At 36.7% G+C, this 22,433-nt stretch overlaps 2 protein-coding genes across 2 annotated transcripts in view; one reads left to right on the forward strand and one right to left on the reverse strand.

Annotated features, from left to right (window-relative positions):
• Window positions 1-4,117: 4,117 nt before the first annotated feature.
• LOC306856837 (THO complex subunit 7 homolog) lies at window positions 4,118-7,709 on the reverse strand. Its single transcript, XM_079396325.1, has 8 exons — window positions 6,240-7,709; window positions 5,457-5,577; window positions 5,215-5,342; window positions 5,028-5,114; window positions 4,864-4,921; window positions 4,619-4,685; window positions 4,447-4,516; window positions 4,118-4,297 (listed from the first exon to the last, which is right to left on the reverse strand). The coding sequence occupies exons 1-8, from the start codon at window positions 6,256-6,258 to the stop codon at window positions 4,239-4,241; spliced, it is 609 nt and encodes a 202-aa protein (XP_079252451.1). The 5' UTR covers window positions 6,259-7,709; the 3' UTR covers window positions 4,118-4,238.
• Window positions 7,455-22,433, forward strand: part of atxn7 (ataxin 7) — a 34,625-nt gene continuing 19,646 nt past the window's right edge. The window contains exons 1-4 of the mRNA XM_079396323.1: window positions 7,455-7,570; window positions 9,867-9,962; window positions 13,651-13,854; window positions 14,015-14,083. Of these exons, the coding sequence (XP_079252449.1) occupies window positions 13,659-13,854; window positions 14,015-14,083 (265 nt within the window). The 5' untranslated portion in view covers window positions 7,455-7,570; window positions 9,867-9,962; window positions 13,651-13,658. The remainder of the gene's footprint in view (window positions 7,571-9,866; window positions 9,963-13,650; window positions 13,855-14,014; window positions 14,084-22,433) is intronic.

Consider the following 22,433-nt stretch of genomic DNA (forward strand, 5'->3'; position numbering starts at 1 on the left):
ATCTGGCTCCCATGTGTCTTCCGAGTCTTCCTGAGAGCTGATATCCATTTCCTTAGGGCAAGGGGAATTTGGCTGCCTTAGACATTTTAAATCAGGAACCCAATTAGAAGCTCTGCAGCTGACTGCTGGGACTTCACTAGATTATTGATAGGATGTGGCAGAATGCGTAATACTCCACTGTTCTTCACATCTTGCTGTGTGCATTCAGAGCTGCACAGCTCAGCTCTGTCAGTGGAAATAATCAGATATCGTGGACAGGGGAAGCCTTTACCTGTGTTGAATAAACCAGATAATAGAGATGTGGCTCTTATAGCGATACTGCAGATGAGACAATATTGTGTCAATTTTTTTATTTTCTTTTATTTTTGTGAGATTGAACAAAAACAAATGTAGTCTCTGTCTGTCTGTTACAGAAAATAGTCTTTAGTATTTTTTATGGTTTTTATGGTTAAAAAAATCAGGCTCTTAATGCATCGTGTTTCCTTCTGGAGCATCAGTGAATGTTTGAACATTCTTTAATAATTGTGTTTGAGTGCCTCAATTGTCCTCAGTGTGAAAAGATGGATCTCAAAATCATACAGTCACTGCTGCAAAGGGTTCAAATATGCGAAAACAAGAAAACAAAACAAATAAGTTCAGAAATTAAATTATGTGTAATAAAATGGAATGACACAGGGAAAATGTATTGAACATATGAAGAAAGGGAGGTGTAAACGTGCATGGAAGGTCAAGACACCAGCTGAAATCTATCAGTAACTAACTAATATTAGCTGGTTCAGTCCCAACACCTACAGTACCAGGATGATGAAGATGAAATGAGGGTGGACACTTCAGCAAGACAATGATCTTAAACACAGCCAAGGAAACTCTCAATTGGTTTCAGAAAAAGAAAATGAAGCTGCTAGAATGGCCCAGCCAATCACCTGACTTGAATCCAATAGAAAATAAGAACTAAAGATAAGAGTTCATAGAAGAGGCCCAAAGAATCTTCAAGATTTGAAGACTGTGTGGAAGAATGGGCCACAATCACACCTGAGCAATGCATGCGACTCGTTTCTCCATACAGGAGGTGTCTTGAAACTGTCATTACCAGCAAAGGCTTTTGTACAAAGTAATCAATTTCAGTAGTTAAATACTTTCCCTGTGTCATTCCATTTTATTACACATAACTTCATTTCTGAAATTATTAGTTTTGTTTTATTTGTATGAATTTATTTAGTGAGAATTTCATGTTAACAGCACTTTTATAAACATATTTACTGGGAATATATATATGTGTGTGTGTGTGTGTGTGTGTATATAGTACAATTTTGCATTATTATAATGCATTCCTAAGTTTTAAAACCCATTTCTCTTGCCATTTTTTTTTCTTAGATGCATCCAGTATTGGTGATTTGGAAGGGCAAAAGCCATTGTGATGATGTTGTATTACAGAAGTGCTCATATGCCAAATGTGACATTGTAACCTTTAAAATACTACAGTTTTGCTCAGACTCCAGAACGTATTAGCTCTGATTCAAATGGTAAATAAGGGCATTTGTGACTTATGTAAGTATTCTCTCATTACTCTTGTGCAGTTGTAGTGACATTAGTTTTGCATTGTGTCAGAAAATCTGAATTGAGGGCACAACACAAATGACCTTAGCGCATGTGTTGTCTTTCAGTGTGCACCACTATGCTAAAACAACCCCAAACTGTCTTCTGAGCATGAATGAAGATGCAAAGGCCAGAAAGAATAGATGATCTTTCCACTAGCATGCTATCTGAAACCTTTAAAATACAAAATGCATGCCAAAAGTACATAGTTATATAATATAATATAATTAGATGTTAGGCCTAAATTAATTTCTAACAGCTAAACTTGACCTTCAGGTTAAAACATGCAGTATGCTTTTATAATTGCATTACTTCTGGTTGATAAATTGACTCCACGCTACTCTTCTGTCTTGAATGTGAGCTCTGTGAATGACAACAGCGACGCAGGCACACGGCTCTTCCTTCACTTCACTCTGGGCCTAGACGTCAGTCCTGATCTGCTGTCAGAGATGTAGAGTACATCTGCACAGCATAAAAACAGCCCCAGTGTCCACACTGTTCCTTCACTGCATGTCTGAAAACATCAAACTCACTCAGACACTGCACTTCAGAGTCCTCCTGCAAGATTTGCTAACATTGACCTTCCGCTTATGAGGAAGATTTTGCAGTTCTGAGCATTTAATACTTGTCATTAATAATAAAAGCAGATTTAAACATTTTGGGTAAACAGACAGACAGACAGACAGACAGACAGACAGACAGATAGAGAGATAGATAGATAGATAGATAGATAGATAGATAGATAGATAGATAGATAGATAGATAGATAGATAGATAGATAGATAGATAGATAGATAGATAGATAGATAGATAGATAGATAGATAGATAGATAGATAGATAGATAGATAGATAGATAGATAGACATATATGCTCACGCTGACCTTCCGTTTATGAGGGAGATTTGCCGTTCTGAGCGTTTAACCCTTGTCATCAATACTAAAAGTAGATTTTAATAAGTATTACTTAACCATTTAGGACAGACAGCTTGATCTTCTCAGGACTTTACTTAAAAGGCATGTAGTTTTAGTGAGTCGTGTTCCTTATTGTAGCATCAGTGACATCTGCTGGTTCATGTACTTTTCTCACGAACAAAAGTCCTCCTAGTTTGCTTAAAAATTGTGGTTGTGCTATATTTCTTTAAAATAAATATAGTTCCAGACATAGGTTCGGGAGGAGCCTAATCATTCATCGCTTCGAGCGTTCATTACCAGTAAAAAGTTTTTGAACAGTAGGATTTTTTATGTTTTTAAAGAAGTCTCTTCTGTTCACCAACCCTGGATTTATTTGATATAAAGTACAGCAAAAACAGTACAATTTTGAATATTTTTACTATTTTAAATAACTGTTTTCTATTTGAATATATTTTAAAATGTAATTTATTTCCGTGATTCCAAAGCTGAATTTTTAGCATCATTAGAATGCTTCAGAAATCATTCTAATATTCTGATTTGGTGCTCCAAAAACATTTATTACTCTTATAATAATTGATACTGTATATTACTCCAAGCCCAAAGATGATTCACACTGGTTGGACACTTCTTACGGACATCACGGTCCAGTTCCTCCCATAGTACAGTAGCTCAATTGGGTTGAGGTCGGGTGATTGGGGAGGCCATTCCATGACAGACATGATGCCAGCTGACTGTTTCCTCTCCAAATAGGATATGCACAGCTTGGAAGTGTGCTTTGGGTCATTGTCTTGCTGGAAGGTTTAGGAAGGTTGGAGTGTTTTCAAACTTTTGGAGGGCAGTGTACCTTTTCATAATCTGAAGAACCTTCTTTTGCCACAAAGAACCTCTTGATGATGTTCTTTCTTTATGGAACCATTTAGACAAAAAGGTTCTTCTATGGCATCGTGAAGCACCTTTATTTTTAAGTGTACACTGACTCCAAGCTTTTGAATGGTATAATGTACATAGTTACAAAAGCTTTTCTATTTCAGATAAATGCTGATCTTAGGATCTTTCTATTAGTCAGAGAATCCTGAAAAATGTAACTGTTTTAAATATTGATAAAAATAAATGTTTTTAACAGCAAATCAGCATTTTAGAATTATTTCTGAAGCATCACGTGACACTGAAGACGAGTAATTATGCTGAAAATTTAGCTTCGATCACAGGCTAAATTACTTTTTGAAATATATTTAAATATATTATTTAAAATAAGTTATTTAAAATAGTAAAAATATATTGTAGTGTGTATAAGCAGCAGTCTGCTACAGCGACAATTCTTCCAGAAATTTTATGGCATTAACAAAACATTCCACAGTTTTTTTTGTTTTTATGTTGTCTTCATACAAATTAATTTTGATCTGAACATTTACCTTATCTGTGAACAAAACTACAGTAAAAGGGTAATCTTTTGGAGATGTTCATAACATTCTCTTTGACCAATGCTCATTAAGTCCTAGTAAAAGTAATTTTGTTTATGAAACCTCTGAATTAAAGGGTACGATTACTATGCATACAGTATTTGTTCAAAGATGTTTTATGTTATGCGAAAATAAAACAACTTCAGTTTGTAAAGAAATCGCTTTAATTCTGTACAATCACCAACATCAAAAAAAGAGATTGATTGAGAAAAAATAGATAAAAATAACAGGATAATAGGTACATCTCCAGAAAACTGGAAAAATGTTAGTCTAGTCTCCATTTTCCATCGAGCTATCCTGGGTATCATCACTGTCCATCTTCTCATCATCTAAAAAGATAAACAAACAAATTTATACCATAAAACAGGAAGATGAGTATAACCTGATCAGAAACAAAACTAATTGTTGGTAACGGCAAAGCAGTTTAGAATCCGTATACATCTGGGTCGTCTAGTCTTCATTCATTTTAACTACTTACTCTCCAAAGTCTGCTGAAGTTCCTGAATGGTGGTGAGAAGGACGTGGAACTGTTTCTTACGAAGTTCCAACTGAACATGGTTAGAAAAAAAAAAGAAGAAGATCTGAGTAAATATTTAAGCGTATGGTGGTGTATTTCTACAACACCATGAAGAAATACCTCATTCCCTTACCTTGTCCTCCACATTCTCTTTGATGTGTGAAAGCTGCTGAAGCTCTTTGTCTAAAGCCTCAAGCTGCCTGCAGAAATAAGATCACAAAAACACTTCAATAGCTGAGGGGTCTATATGCACCCCTGCCACAGAGTGTCCTGCTTGTCATTTTATATAAAGGATATACAAACAGGGTGAACCAAGTAATAAATAAATTGCATGCTAATACAGATGTGATTTGACCCAAACATGAATGTTAAACCTACTTTAAGGTCTCATGTCTGTCTGGATGTTGCTTGATAACTCTGGCCAAAGCATCATACTCTATAAATGAGAATTTAATTAGAGAACAGCAGAAATGAGTGATAAACCAAATAGAAAACAATAAAAGAACAGAACGTCAGCTTTTTCCAAAGGAGCTTTACTGAACCTTGGCGGTTTTTACGTATCCTTTTCGCTCTCTGGATTTCCTTTTTGCACTCTGCAATTTTTTCATGGGCTGAAGTAATACTTTTCTCTATATGGAAGAAAAAACACAAGAATATTTTGCTAAGTAAATCAATAAACGATAATGATACCTGACAAAGTCACACAGCCAAATCAACTGGAGGTCTTACCAATATCTACATAGATTTCTTCATAATTCTCCATTTCTTTTAGGTTCATGTCATACACAAGCAGGGTTTTCCCCATGGAGAATTCACATTGTGCCAGAGATGTCAACATCCTCTGATACTGTGAGAGCCTGCAGCAACAGAGACAATCAAGTCATTATACATAAGGCTTTGGTAACTAATCAGCAGAATAAGGTTCATCAAGAAATTAGAGAGATCACAGATCATAATAATAGTTTAATTACCCTTCCTCTGGTGAGAAATTGGAATGACTCCATTTGGTAAAGCTCTTCATAAGCACATTAATACGCCTATCGTCTCCAGCTCCATCTCCATCGATTAGAAGACGCTTCCGAATAACCTCATCTGTGAAAGGATACGGACACACATGCCATTTAAGAAGCACTGTTGAAGCTTACTACAAACAAACCACATAAATCAGCTCATGCTCTAAAATGTATCATATCAGCAAATTTGGCTGGAGTAAAGTTACAGTTTGAATCTTCTATCATGTCAAAGTCACAAAACATGGCCAATGACACCATTGCAGACTGTCGTGGATCAAAGCCATCTTCATATATATCATATATATTTTTTAAATAATCATATATATATTTTAAATAATCTAATACTATTAACGCAAAATAAATTTGGCAGACTGTATAAAATAATTTATAAACATACATACTGTCATCTATCTATCCATCCATCGCTGTACGTATATTTTTATTTTAAATCATTTTAGAAAAACTTTACATATATTCCTAATCCCCTTCCAAACTAATTTTAGGTACATATTATCGCAGTAACTGAAATAAGATGCACAAACAACATTTTATGTGTGTTTTAGTGCATCAGCTTTAGCATAACACATGGCTAACTAGCTACAATTCCTCATATTGATCTAATTTTAAGCGAGTTCTTTTAGTTACAAAAACGCATACACCGGGCACAATTGTAATACACCGCACTGATTTGCCACATAAAGAGCAAACACTAAATATACACCAAAACAAAGAAATCCTTACCATCAGTGAGGCTACCCATTCTCCAAAAGGCACACGGAACTATCCGAAAAACTTTATTGACATGCGCGCGCGGAGACACCGGAGCCCCGCCTCTGTTGCGAAGCAAACGAGCCGAACCTGCCGACCCCACAGCACGAATCACAGCAATTTCCTAAATTGAAAGGTTTTGTTTAACCATTATTCAAGTCATTAAGAAGTAGTGGGTGAATTGTTCCTACAAGCGTTTGAACTATTCGTGTGATTTCCAGAAGTGCTGTATAGGCAGGCAGTTCAGTAGTTTTTGACAGTGGTGGAAAGTCCGACTCATTTCCGAGAATCGGTTCATTAGAACAGTTCGTTTTAAAGAACCGTAAAAAATAATTCAGCTATTCTTTCACGCCATAACATCAGATATGTGAAATAGGCTGTTCTCGGTTCAGAGTGTCGGTTCCTCTGCTTTTTTAACTTATTCTCCGAAAGATCCGACTTAAAAGTTGGTAGTTTTTGACAGTAATGGTCCGCGAATCGGTTAACTCAAATCAGTTTATTTTAAAGAACTGTTTCAAAAATAACGATTCAACATTTTATGTTCAGTTCGGTTTATTGCAGCCTTGATTCAGCTCATAAAACATACAGTGATTTAGAATAGCAAGTATTCTCGTATTATATCCATATCAGCTCAGTTACTTGTCGGTTCTTGGCTCATCAGGTTGAACATGTCGGTTGCACTGCGAGTCGAATCGGTTTAGTGAACCAGTTCAACTGAAGAGATCCGACTCATAAACCGCCACAGCATATCCCTAAGCGGCAAGGTTTTTTCACATTATTTTATCGCCAAAGTCATTTTGAAGTTGCATCGGTTGCGTGTGGCTCTGATTAGTATGTTTTTACTTCTCCATGTGTATGCAATAGCGTTATAGCGAAGTGTAGTAGCAGGCTGTGTTTCAAAACCCACTGAGCCGCCTACCTAGACTGCCTATTTGGGCACCGAGGGCGCGTCTGGGACGCTGGAAAAGCTAACGACTCATCAAAACGCACAGAAGCGTTACGACAAGTGCGCGAACGCCGCCCAGAAATGCTTTCTAGACAGGCAGCGCTCTCGTTTTTGACACACCACCATACTGTCCAGTGACAGGCGTGCTCGGTGCATGCGTGCTGCTGGAGTCAGTCTGTGACGTTCGTGTCCCAGAATGCTGCCTGGTAAACAGACATGGAAGCACCTGGTGAAGACCTCCACAGTCACTGAGCACTGCACTCGCTCTTTGAACTGATCTTCATTTTCAATACACCCTAAAGCCTGCGCCTTTGTTCTCTCTAGAGCTCAACCGGGACCTCTGAAGTCCAGGGCATTGGTAAGAGAACAATGATGACATCGAGATCAGCTGCTAATGCCTGTTCTGCCAGTTAGCCAGTTGCATGCTACAGCAGTGCCACCAATGGCTGGCTTCAGCTGCTCAGTTAGCGAGGAAGCTAAACCTGATGTCGTCCCCCTCCCCCTCTTATGTGTCTAACATTTTATGTTGGTGACGTAATACTCAAGTTTACTTTGTTCGCTTCGCTCTATGACAAACCCGCTATGTTTAGTCCTTAGACAAAAGTTGTTGTGGGAGCCATTCTAATGACTGGTGGATCCTGCCATTATTGCTTTCACTTTCCCAAGAGCACTTGCTCATTTGAAGTTACCTAGTGGATGCAAACAAGTGGACAGGGCTAGAATGAATGGAGGCGTAAGAATGATTTAAATGAGTAAACATTAGCATTGAACACTTGTAAAACTTCAAGGACATGACATTTCTATAAAAGGTCTCATGGCTCTCAAAGTTGAAAATGAAACTTTATACAAAAGGGGAATCAATGGGGAGAGGAAAATTAGGGCTGTTTACAGAATCTGCCAACCTACTTTTCTTTTTTCCTTAAACCTGGACCACAAAAACAGTCTTAAGTCGCTGGGGTATATTTGTAGCAGTAGCCAAAAAAAAAAAAAAGCAAGCATAAAAACACTGTATGGGTCAAAATTATCCATTTTTCTTTTATGCCTAAAATCATTAAGGTATTATGTAAAGGTCATGTTCTATGAAGTTATTTAGTAAATTTAACAACTTTAAAGGGGATTTTCTCAATATTTTTTATTTTTTTATTGCTCCCTCAGATTCCAGATTTTCAAATAGTTGTATCTCGGCCAAATATTGTCTGATCCTAACAAATTTATCCAGTGTTCAGATGATGTAGAAAACTCAATTTCGAAAAATTTACACTTATGACTGGTTTTGTTGTCCAGGGTTACAATTGTCTTCACCTAGCTTTAAAGTGTTTGTTTTTGTGTATGTGTGTGTTAGGTGAAAAGTTAGCTTTTAAACATTTTCAGTCGAATCTTACTTTATATGTTTATGGTTTGGTTTTTATGCCATTTTATATATAATACAATTAATGATTTTAAGATCCTTTTTTATATAACTTTCTTCAAATTAAAATCTCATGTTTCATGCAGTACTTCAGAGTTATTGTAATAAACAAGCTTTGTACTCGGCTTCAGCTGTGTATGCTAAATTTGGAATATTAATAGTTTTTAGTTTAACTCTATGCACCCCCTGTAAGGTGTTGGAAACGGCAATTCTTTTATAGTTCTGTAGAATGGTAGACGCACCGAAGGGGAAAACTTTGCAACATCTCATCATAAGTCATAAAACACACTCCGTTTCTCTCGTACAGACACTTGATGCGTAATGCATTCATCACTTTCCATTGACACAAACATCAGGCTGATAGTCATCCAATTAACATCAGCATGATGCTGTTTGTGTATATCTGTTATTTCCTCTGTGTGTTTTGAAATTACTCATCATGTCAATTATAATTAATTCTGACTTGTTCTGAAAATAAGTACCAGAAAAATGTTTTGATTTACATAAATGGATGAAGTCATGGAGTGCAAATTCTGCTTATTTCATGTTATTCAATAGGTTATGAATTTGATGTTGCACTGAGCGTATGCTAGAAAGTCAAAACATTTTCACTGGTTGCTTTATATCCCTGAGACGGATTATCAGGCTGTCAACTGAAGGGCTCTCAGATGGTTAGCCGGGGATAGTCGTTATTGGATTGGATTACTCTGTAGCGACGGGCTCCTCCTCAAGTAGATCTTGAGCTAGTAAAAATTGTAGAGAAGAAAGCCACAGGCCTTAGGTCACATAGGCTCCTCTGCCAAAAAACAAATGGCTAATTCCCTAAACTGTGATTATTATACACTGAGTATTGGGAAGTCGTGGCCTAATGGTTAGAGAATTGGACTCGTAATCGAAAGGTTGCGGGTTTGAGTCCCCGGCCGGCAGGGATTGTAGGTGGGGGGAGTGAATGTCCAGCGCTCTCTCCACCCTCAATACCACGACTGAGGTGCCCTTGAGCAAGGCACCGAACCCCCAACTGCTCCCCGGGCGCCGCAGCACTGGCTGCCCACTGCTCCGGGTGTGTGTTCACGGTGTGTGTGTGTGTGCATTTGTTCACTACTCACTGCTGTGTGTGTGCACTTGGATGGGTTAAACGCAGAGCACCAATTTCGAGTATGGGTCACCATACTTGACAATACGTCACGACTTTTTAAAATAATGCTGCTAACGTTAATCTGCCCCTTCATCTGTTTCCTTTCTGCAGATTGCCTCACCAGCTTGGGTGGCAGTCGGGAATCACCATAGCTGATGAGGATCTACTGACATAACCAGTTTTGTTCCAATTTTTACTTTTGACAAGGTATGAAATAATAGTATGTCGAAAATGAAATAATGATTATATCACTCTAGTTTTTTTTTATTAAACTAAGGGCATATTTGATTAAATTCACAATTTCTAAACATATTCCTTTTTAACAATTCATCATTTTTTAATCCATCACAGGGTATTACTGTGCTTTCAAAAGGAATAGTTCACCCACAAACTGAATGTACTCACCCTCAGGCCATCCAAATTTAGTTTCTTTATCAGAACAGATTTGGAGTAATTTAGCTGTCCTTTGCATCAGAAGAAGAAACTTCAGTCAATCAATTAATGTCATGTAAAGAAAAAAGCAGCGTGTCTAAGAAACAAATCCATAATTAAGATGTTTTAACTTTAAGCTGTTGCTTCTGGGCAGAATTTCAGTACATAATAATGCTTCCTCCAGTGCAAAACTCCACCCCCTGTTGTTCTCTCAAATAAAAAACAGAAACTTATTTATTTAGAACTGTTTTGGACTGTTTTTGCTGGGTCTGTGCATTTGTCTCTCCTGCTGACAACTTTTTCACTGGAGGAAACATCTTAAAGGGATAGTTCACCCAAAAATGAAAATTCTGTCATTAATTACTCACCCTCATGTCGTTCCAAACTCGTTAGACCTTTGTTCATCTTCAGATACAAATTAAGATATTTTTAATGAAATATGAGAGCTCTCTGACCCTCCATAGACAGCAAGGATACTACCACAATCAAGGCACAGAAATGTAGCAAGGACATCGGTAAAACAGTCCATGTGACATCAGGGGATCAACCGTAATTTTACAAAGCTACAAGAATACTTTTTTTTGTGCAAAGAAAACAATAATAACATAATTTATGCAACAATTCTTCTCCCCGAGATACCATCTTGCGCCATTTTGGAGAGTGCCCCAGAACGCAATCAGCATTGTAGAAAGCGCATGCATGCTGAACGTAAACAAAACATGATTACATTGAGTAATGACAGAAGTTTCATTTCTGGGTGAGCTAACCCTTTAATGATGGATTTGTTTCTTGCAAACACGATGCATTTCACTTCACAAGCCATTAATGGATTATTGTGATGTTTTTATCAGCTGTTTGAAAGTCTGATGGCACCCATTAACTGCAGAGGATCCTTTAGTGAGCAATTGATGCTAAATTTCTTCTAATCTGTTCCAAATAAGCAAACAAAAATCTTGGCTTGCCTGAGGGTGAGTAAATTTTCACAAATTTTCATTTTTGGGAGGACTATTCCTTTACTGGGCTATGGTAGTAAATTGTTAGTAGATTCATATTATAAAACTGTAGTCTAAAAACAGTTTAAGGACTAGAATACACTCAAGGAGGGAAACCTGAGTAAATACTATTAATCAAAACATTTTTGCTGTAAATGTTCTGCATAATGTATAGACTGTGTTTAACATAATCACTTTAGGTTATGACTCCATAAAGCACAAATTCGACTTAAAGCTATTTTGCATCCGAATAAAAACTGTTTGCCTCTGTTATCTGTTCTTATTCTAGATGAATTGGCCCCAACATATTTGATTGTGTATGAGACACATTCTTGCAAGTGGCGAAATGGCTAAGTATAGCCTAGAATTTATTTGCCATTGCCTGTGCTCCAAAATGTGATTCATAACATGTGGCTGATCAGAGTACATTAATTTTAGAGCACGCAAAAGTATGGACATTTTTTTTATACTTAATAACATAGTCTTTAACTATACCTCTAACTTTATCAACCAGATGGTATCTGTGAAAATTTGCAAAGTTTGGTAAAGAATTGCAGCAATGTATGTTCATGCAACCGAGTCAGACTGTTCTTTAGATAAATTACTTGTATTGAAAATCTGTCAGATCTAGATATGCTTAACTACAGTGTGAGAAAACAATGCTCAGTGCAACAAATTATTAATCCATGGCTGTCATTAAAATAGCCTGCCAAATACACTATTGTCTTAAAATTTTTCATTCATTTAATTTTTTTTTTTTTAAGTGAACAGATTTGTTTTGCTCATTGGATAGCCCGACGTAACAAACTGCATGCATTGAAAAAATAACTGAAAGTACTTTGTGTTTTATTTCTGGTCACAAACATAACCAGCGGGATACTACAGAGTTTATTTATTCATCAGTTTCCTGAGTAAGATCCATCAGAATGTTGCAAACAATAATTATTTAATGTTTTATTTTACTATCTAGCACTTATTGTCAAAAGGGAATGATGATCCAAGAATAAAAGCATATTTCTTTTGACTTTTACTTTGCTTTTTAATGTAACTATTTATAATGTGAATGCGAATTTAAATGAAAAAGTAATCTTAAAGGGATGGTTCTCACCCCAAAATGAACGTTTTATTATCATTTACTCACCCTCATGTTGTTCCAAGCCTGTATAAATTTCTTTCTTCTGTGGAATACAAAAGAAGATATTCTGAAGAATGTAACCAAACCATTGACTTACAGATTTTGGGTGAACTATCCATTTAATGATGCAATAATAATAATAATAGACCATTTAAATATAATCTAAATACTTAAATATGTCTCAGATATGGTAGTTGTATCTATATGAATTGTTTTACTTGCTTCTTTTCAGAGGGATCAACTGAAATGAAATGGCTTTGGTCTTGTGACTTTGTACACCCGTCATGCAAAAATTATCACATCAATTTAATTTTTGATTAATAGCTGATAACTCCGTATAAAACACATAGACAATATATTTTAGACCCTTCAAGCTAAACCAACCCCCCCCCCCCCCCCCACATCACATATGTGCCCCTGGACCACAAAACCAGTAATAAGGGTCAGTTTTTTGTTGATCTGAACGCTGAATAAATAAGCTTTCTATTGATATATGGTTTGTTATGATAGGACAATATTTGGCTGAGTTATAACTATTTGAAAATCTGGAATCTGAGGGTGCAAACAAAAAAAACTCAAAATATTGAGAAAATCGCTTTTAAAGTTGTCCAAATGAAGTTTTTAGCAATGCATATTACTAATAAAAAATTAAGTTTTGATATATTTACAGCAGGAAATTTACTAAATATTTTCACAGAACATGATCTTTACTTAATATCCTAGTGATTTTTGGCATAAAAGAAAAATGGATAATTTTGACCCATACAATGTGTTGTTCAGCGAATATACAAATATTGCTTCAGCGACTTAAAACTGGTTTTGTGCTCCAGGGTTACATATTGGTCAGAAATATTACTAGTGGGATTAAATAGGTTAGCAATTGTCGTAGGTCAGACAAAGTCGTTTAAAGGAGCAGAAAAAGTATTTATTATCTAGTGGTTGGTTTTCTTTTGTTGTCGACGTCAGTATTAAGAGAATGGGGAGCTCCCAAGACAATAGATTCACCTTTTTTAATGGAAACCTATTAAGATGTACGTCTTTTAATATGCGCGTGACAACATAATAAGGTGAACATTTCTCCCCACACGCAGGTGAAGCCCAGATTTCCTCACTATTAAGCACATACGCCTCAGTGAAAGGAAGTTTTGAGGTCGTGCTTAAACTTTTATCTCTGTAATCTGCTCTTAATGTACGTTTCGAGACGCGCCGCCTAGTGCAGCACGCATCAGGGGAACCAAAGACGCCGTAGTGAATGAATCGCGTATTCGGCTCAATGTCATTCATTGAGGGAATCCGCTCGGCCACCTTAAGCGCTCACTGCTGTGTTACATTGTAGCGGAAAGAATGTCGGAAAGGGCCGATGATGACGTCAGGGGGGAGCAGCAGCAGCGCAGAGCGGCCAGGCAGCTAAAGCAGCGGGGAGAAGCCTCCACAGCAATGGCGACTGTTGCGGAGCGCAGATCCCTGCCTAGTCCTGAAATAATGCTGGGACAGCCTTGGAGCAGCTGGGTCGATGCTGTGAAACTCTACGGGAGCGACGGTGAGTTGATCGGCCGCCGTCGGCCATTGCGTTTCAGCGGGCAGCCGCGTCAGTTCGCGAGCTTTTGCCCGATTGCGTGCAGTTTTGAAATATTAAGAAACGCGAGAACAAGCCAGCAAGTGTAACTATTTATGTAACGCAATCCAAATCGCTTCCTCAGGTGCAGAATTGGAAGAAAGTTTGAAAGAGTGCGGGAAAAATCGCGAAGCCATGAGACTCTGCAGAGACGGTAAGTAGTGTTGCTTTCTCTGGTCGAAGGTGTGTTTTTGTTTTGGTGCTGTGTGGAGACTTTTCACGTCAAGTGCAGCTGACTTTTGACAGTACTACCCATGAAAACAGTGCTATTACGATAGTTACAAGCGTTTACATAGGCTGTTCTGTAGCAACATTAGTTACTATACAGGTCCGAGTTGCATGTTAGAACTTGCGAGTTTGACTTGAAATGAAAAGAAAGTAGCTGAAGTAGAATACATGCATGTAATTGCCATGCTTAAAATGTTTTAAATGTGTACAACATTTGAATAGAAACCTACATGCATGATATATTTGGATAAGTCACACATGTCACCATACACTAATTGTTTAAATGTTAGAATTATGAAATCGAAATCATATGTAGAATTATACATTTTTTTTTACTGCACAGCTCTTTGGAATACTTGATTTTTAATGATCATTTGTGGCATTCGACTCAAATTGTCAGAGCCGTTGCTGTATCCACAAGTAATAACCACTCATCTGGGAAACTGTTCTGTATCTCTACAAGCAATGCCCATATTTTTGCTCATTTATCCTTGTAATAAACATAAACAAAGACAGGTCAGGGTTTTATTTAGTGTTCCTGGACACCCCAGCAACCTATAATTATTTGTTAACTAGCTGCTTCACCTCAAAGTCCTCTTCACCCAGATTATTTTAAGTGTATTGTAGTCAAACATTTTATGATACTTTAAGTGTTTAAATGTCAGAATTCTGAAATCTGAGTTACATGTAGAATTATACATATTTATTTCGCCACTCTCTGAAATACTGATTTTTACTGGTCAGTCACTGTATAAATAACCACTCATCCGGGAAACTGTTCCATATCTCTACAAGTACACTGCTAAAATAATTAAAGTACAAATTCAGTGTTTAATGTCCATGTATTTGCTTATTTGGTGAGTATCCTTGAAATAAGAAAGGAGGTATAAACATGGACAAGTCAGGATTTTCTTTAGTGTTCCTAGACACCTCAGCAACCTTTTTTAGCTTATATAATTTAAGATCAGATCAATATTTCATGTATATTTATTAATTATTTGTTAACTAGCTGCTTCACCTTGAAGTGGTCACCCTGTTTTTATTTTGCGATAATTGACAACTGACTGGATGTTAGCTCTTACTTAGGTTTAAATTAATGTAAGGGTAACACTTTAAGTTGTCCTTGTTACACGTTATGTGTACTTACACGTATTATTATAATAACAATAAATTATGCATAATTACATGCAAGTAACCCTACCCGTTCCCATATAGTAAGTACATGTAGTTAATTAATATTACAGTGTAACAAGGACACCTTAAAATAAAGTGTAAAGAATGAAAGCAACTCAGCTGTATCATTTATGTGTCTAATGGTCATAGTGGTTTTAATCCACCTTTTGTAAATTATATATGTGTAACTAGCATATTAGTAAGCCCAACAAAGCAGATGGCATTTGTGACCCTGGACCACAAAACCATTAGGGTCCATTTTTCGAAATTGAGATGTATATGTCGTCTCAAAGCTGAATAAATAAGCTTTCCATTGATGTTTGGTTTGTTAGGATAGGGCAATATTTGGCCGAGATAAAACTATTTTAAAATCTGGAATCTGAGGGTGCAAAAAATCTAAATATTGAGAAAATCGCCTTTAAAATTGGCCAAATGTAGTTCTTAGCAATGCATATTACTAATCAAAAATTAAGTTTTGATATATTTACAGTAGGACATTTACAAAATATCTTCATGGAACATGATCTTTACTTAATATCCTAATGATTTTTGGCATAAAAGAAAAATCTATCATTTTGACCCATACAATTTATTTTTGGCTATTGCTACAAATATACCCCAGCGACTTAAGACTGGTTTTGTGGTCCAGGGTCACATTTACAGTGTCTGTCTGTCATGGGTGTTCTTATGAAGATCTTAGCTTTATACTTAGTTGCCATGAAGTTTATAAACATGTATATAAACCAGGCTTTTTTCTTGCTCTTTTTCTGTTAGTATAGGAAGCATGAAATACTGTACCTGTCAGGGCATTTATCTAACAGTGCATTTGCATTGACAAACAATAGAGCTAGCTTGTGCACCACTGCTCCATTGCACAATTTAGAGTAAATTGGTAACGTCTGGGAAGACCCAAAGTCGTTGCACAGGGATCTGTCAGATATGTCAACCTTAGGGTTACATAATATGAAAAACAACACCTTTTTGCCTGTACGGACTGAAATCATTGCTGGTTTTATGTTGAGCTTTAATTAGTGTTTTCTATTTAAATTTAGATTCAGTTTTAAGCAGATCTGTTCTCAGGTCAAAGTAAAGCCAACACTTCGAACACATCTTTATTAAGACTAGGGTTTCAGTTTCAGCATTGTCTGTGCTTGAAATATTTATGTGTGAGGATGTATTAAATGCAGTATATGTTGTGCTGTAGATATGGACGTTATTGCTTCTATGCCTCAGCTTAAGAGCACTACATGTTATTGTATAGTCAGGACGGGGTGTCCAGCCTGGACTGCAGGATGATTTGAGGAAAAAAGAAAAGAAAATATCCTTAAAACATTCATGTCTGTGTATTGTATTGATATAATATATTCATGATGATTAAAGGGACAGTTCATTTTAAAATGAAAATTGTCACTTATTCACTCTCATGGTGTTCCAAACCGCTATACTTTTTTTCTGTAAGATGGAAATTTTCCATTTTTTGAAGGATGTTGGTAACCAAACCATTTTGATGACCGTTGACTTGACCATTGATGGGAGACATTTCTCAAAATATCTTCTATTATGTTGCACAGAAGAAAGTAAATCAGACACGTTTGATACAACATGAGGGTGAGTAAATAATAGAAAGTTTTTGGGTGAACTGTCATTTTAAAACTTGGTTATCAGCTGAAGCTGAAACAATGATTAATAGAGATATTGTATTAATACTAGTTTAGCGTTGCCGGCTGCAGACTGAGATGCAAGCCTGTAAGTAAAATGAGTCGTACAATTTCATACAGAGTAAGGTTTAACTCTAATTTTGTCTAAATATTCGGTTTTAGACATTAAAACTAAATTAACAAACTAAAGGTATCCAGCCAAATGCAGTCACTGATTTGCACTTTTTCTTTTTCAAAATAATCTGATTACTGTTTGAGTATTATTTTCTCATTACCAGTAGTGTGTATGTATGTTATTATTTGAAATCAAGTGCCTGTGGTCAGGGACATTTCACTTCAAATTACCTTTTGTTGTACTTGAGTATTTGTTATTAAAGTGCCATAAAAATGATTCTGGACTTGAAGGTCCAGAATAGGCAATCACATGTTGATCATGCAGGAAATAAAAAATATCACTCATGCTCTACAACCTAATGCTAAGAGAAAATTCTTACTTTCCACAAAGAAAATGCTCTGTGAATATAATTGTGTAGCAGATAGATGTCTAACCAGCGTGCCTAATTAATTTCTTGACAGTCTCTCACAAACTGCAAAACTGCCCTGAGAATTATAAAACGCCAACTTACTTTGTTGAAAGTGTTTGATCATCTGGTCTAAAGGTGATGGAGGCCAGAGGCTGTGATTGGACCCTCTCTCTTATTTTTTTACCCATTTATGACTTAAGAGCTAACCTGGCCAACCATGTTACTAATCTGCAAAGAAACAAAACAAGGCTTATCACTGCCTTTTAGTCTTATTTGTAGTTTTGAGAATCTTTGAGAGTCTTCGTAACATTATAAGCTTAGATATAACTGTTATTTAGATTCCATTTCTGATTATTTAGTCAATTCATATACATTCACTTTTTTGGGGTCTGTAAGATTTTTTTCTAAGATCCTTTCTGAAGAAGTCTCAGTTTATGCTCACCAATACTTCATTTAATTAAAAACAAAAACATTAATATTGCGAAAAATGACAATGTAAAATAACTATATAACTGTAAAATATTTCTCATGTACACTGCCCTCCAAAAGTTTGGAAATACCCCTGGCAAAGTGTGGTTTTGGATGATATCAGCATAAATCCTTATTATTTTTTGGTGCAAATACATTAAAAGTAACTTGACATTATCATTGAAGACCGTCAAAGTCAGACATGCCCCTTTGCCAGCTGTGATGCCTGGTTACTGGTTTAAACTTGGCCCAGGCTTTTAAAAGATTTTTGGGTCAGCACACCTTAATACTGTAGCTTCAACAACTGATTGCCAATTCAAAGTCAATGTTTGAATAAACTGACAGCTCGGATGCCCAGATTATGCAGAGCTGTAATAGTTGCTAATGGTGGATATTTTGATGAATCGAAAATTTAAGTTTTTTCTATGTATAAACTGTTTAAGTAATAAAATGTTTTCGTAGTTTGTGTTGTCCCTTATCAGTGCAACTTATCACAAATTAAAAAGGATTCATGCCAAAATTGTCCAAAACCCCACTTTTCTAGGGCGTTTCCAAACTTTTGGAGGGCAGTGTATTTTATTTTTGTGATGGCAAAGCTGAATTTTCTGCATCATCATTACTCCAGTCTTCAGGTGATCTATATTAGAAAGCATTCTAGTATGCTGATTTGCTGCAGAAGAAAGATTTATTATTATTATTAATGTTGAAAGCATTTGTACTGTTGAATAATTTTCTGGAAACCATGACACTTTTAATGTGTTTTTCAAAAGTTCAAAAGAACAGTATTTATTAAAAATGAAAATCTTCTGCAACATTATAAATGTCACTTTTGATTAATATAAAGCATCCTTGCTGAATAAAAGTATAAATTTCTTTAACATTTGACCAGTAGTGTGTTAAGTATTATTGGATTTCAGAAGTACAATAAAAAAAGTTTTGTTTTGTTTCGGTGCGGGGCCAGTTTTGGAAAAAGTATGTATAACATTAGCGAAATACCACTCCTCATTTTTGTCAGCAACTGAAGAGTAATTACCAAAACAAAAACCACCTGAACCAGCGGGAGCAGAGATTTTATAACCCAGAAGCTGGTGTTCCCACAAACACATATAAACAGTGGAACAGTCTATTTTGCACAATTGCTGTACGTTGATCAGTGAAAGGCGACTGAATGGAGAGATGTGTGATGAGGATCGTGCAGCTCTTCATCAGGTGGGGAAAAGCGAGCGGGGAGGTGCCGCAGACACACCAGGCATAGAGTTAAACCTGTGATTGTGTTCGTGCTCTGGGCTTCTAAGAGCTTCTCTACCTAGATCATTTATCATTGACAATGAAAGGGATGGTCAAATTATCCGCTCACAGTCTCTCTCTCTCTCTCTTCCTGTCTCACCTTTTCGCCATCTCTGTGTCTCTCTCGCTTTGCCACAATCTCTTTTTCTGTCCCTCTTTTCTCTCTCCTTCACTTTCATATCCATAGCTTCCATCCCCATCTCCATTCTCTCACTTTCAGCACATTCTGTCTGTGCTCTACTTCCTTTCAGACCTGAGACGCATGATTAGAAGACAATAGAATATCTGTGGTTTTCATGTCAAGTCAACCCGGCTCTGATGGAGTGAGCGTATCCTGCCTGCATCTCTGATATGCTGCTATAAGCATGTTGTTGTCTAATGTTGGGATTGATATCCGGAAGAGCGCTAAGGCTCAGATTTTATTTCGTTGTTAAAGCTCATTTGAAATTTTTAAAGGACACTTTCCTTCTCATGTTCTTTGAAATGGATGTTTCTCTCTGTAGGAATCCCTCAAAGCTGTAAAAAAAATCCTGTTAAAAATATAGCATGTAACCTTTAAGGTTACTCCTGAAAATAGGTCCTCCTTAGGCCCTATAAATCACTTTTCTTTGCAAGTGTACTACCCGTTTGAATGTTACTAGTTTGAATGTGTGTGAAATATGTCTGCATACAACTTGCCAACTGAGATGACTTCGCTTTGCATCAGCGTCTGCATTGTTGTGAATATTTTTTGAGGAAAAATCCCAGAAATATATATAAAATATAAGAAACTTGACTTTTTAGTAAATCATAAGAAAAGCCAGGTCTATGTATGTATCACATGGGCATCTTTGTTTGGTTGTTGCGCATTTTTTACTGTTATTTTAGAATTCGTTGTAAGATGTCAAATTAATTTGAGCATTTTTAATATAATCAGTTGTTCTAAATGAATGAGTTAAACTTAATACTTACTTAATAGTATTCTATTATTTATTCATTTTTAAAGAAATGAAAACTTAAGCATGATTGCATTAAATTAATTAAAAGTGACAGAATTATATACTGTTTTTAATTAATGTTGAATCTTTCAGTCGTTTGCATGTTCAATGAAACTGCTAAATATCAGTCTGCCATATACTGGGTATATCTATAACTGATAAAATTACAAGATTTCGGTTTGCAAACAGCTCACTTTGCATCAGGACAGCTGTGGCTTAGGGCTGTGCAATTAATCGCAGAGCCGTAGTTCACTGACAAGCTAGGCATTATCGCGTTCAGTACCACAGATGTATCACATGCGATATTGAACACGATATTGCCTAGCTTGTCAGTGAACTACGGCTCTGTGTATTAACTGCCGCTCCATTTGAAAACAGGTGATGGCCATTTAGCACCAATCACGGAACCGGAATTACTGACAAGATGCGCATGAGAATCGCATGCGATTAATTGCACAGCCCTACTGTGACTCCAAACCTTGGTTATCTACTTCTTGATGGTTATCTTTTGTGAATTCATAAAGAGACTATTGTCCTGATTGGCGGTGATTACCGTGAGAAGAGCATAGGTACACCCAGGTGACGCTGATGATTCGATGGCATCTTTTCAGGCAGTGATGTTTTTTGAAGTGCCCTTGTGTCCCTGCATGAAGGAGCTGCAGTGGAACGGCAGCCGTAGCCCTGCTCCTGTCCCCTCACTTAATCACTCACACTAATTAACCTCCTGGCTCTCAGACTAATGGACAGTTAGTGCCTCTCTGAACTCCACATCAGCCGACAAAAGACTTCTGAATATAACGCTTGCAGCTCATTTATGCCTTCAGTTTGTTTTTTATGAAGTGATTATAACCGGTGTTGCAAGTTCTTTAATGTGAACATGTATTGTCAGTGCATCTGCTTTGAAAGTAGATAGGAGATTTGTTACTTGAGGAGAGAGATGGAGAAAAGGGGATTATGATGCAAGCCATGTGCATCAAGGCTCATTCTCAGCATGGTGAATAACAGATCTTATAGTATTTTTTTTTTTTTAATGATTAGTTCAAAAAAAGGACACAAGCTAGGATTTAAGCTGCATCTCTTGTGTGAGCACCACAACTCAGCATGCAAACTGCTAGGTCATGGTTCAGACTGAAGCCCATTTTCAGTGTCCCGATAAATACAGTGGGGGAAAATATTATTTGATCCTCTGCTGATTTTATACGTTTGCCCACTGACAAAGAAATGACCAGTCTATAATTTTAATGGTAGGCTTATTTGAGCAGTGAGAGACAGAATAACAACAAAAATCCAGAAAAAGTTATCAATTTATTTGCATTTTTAATGAGTGAAATAATTATTTGATCCCCTATCAATCAACGAGATTTCTGGCTCCCAGGTGTCTTTTACACAGGTAAGGAGCTGAGATTAGGAGCACTCTCTTAAAGGTTGCACTCTTAAATCTCATCTTGACACCTGTCCACAGAAGAAATCAATCAATCAGATTCAAAACTCTCCACCATGGCTAAGACCAAAGAGCTGTCCAGGGATGTCAGGGACAAGATTGTAGATCTTGTAGACATTGAAGGTGACAACAGTTGGTGCGATTATTCGCAAATGGAAGAAACACTAAATAACTGTCAATCTCCCTGGAACTGGGGCTCCATGCAAGATCTCACTTCGTGGAGTTTCAGTGATCATGAGAACGGTGAGGACTCAGCCCAGAACTACACGGGAGGATCTTGTCAATGATCTCAAGGCAGCTGGGATCATAGTCACCAAGAAAACAATTAGTAACACGCTACGCAGTGAAGGACTGAAATCCTGCAAGTTCCCCATGCTCAAAAAAGCACATGTACAGGCCCGTCTGAAGTTTGCCAACGATTGAGAGCAGAACTGGGTGAAGGTGTTGTGGTCAGATGAAACCAAAATCCAGCTCTTTGGTATCAACTCAACTCGCTGTGTTTGGAGGAGGAGGAATGCTGCCTATGACCCCAAGCATCAAGCTTGCTCTGGCTTGAGCATCAAGGCTCCTTCTTGTTAATTTTTCATTGTGAACTCATTAATGAAATTATATTTTGAACAATAATGAAATAGTTTTGAATGTATACTTATTTTGAAAAGCGATTATTTACATTTTAATTAAATACATTGAGATATCTCTTTTTTAAGTTTGAAAAAACAGCATTACAGTGACTTTGCTGCCATTTGTA

This window comes from Barbus barbus (assembly GCF_936440315.1).
Source record: "Barbus barbus genome assembly, chromosome: 37".
NCBI classification, from domain to species: domain Eukaryota; kingdom Metazoa; phylum Chordata; class Actinopteri; order Cypriniformes; family Cyprinidae; genus Barbus; species Barbus barbus.

Bases quoted from the DNA above. Each gene is read 5' to 3' on its own strand.
- LOC306856837 (XM_079396325.1), bottom strand. The intron at 4,922-5,027 runs GTTCAGTAAAGC...TCTCATTTATAG, and splicing joins GATACGTAAAAACCGCCAAG to AGTATGATGCTTTGGCCAGA. The intron at 4,517-4,618 runs GTAAGGGAATGA...AACCATGTTCAG, and splicing joins AAGAGAATGTGGAGGACAAG to TTGGAACTTCGTAAGAAACA.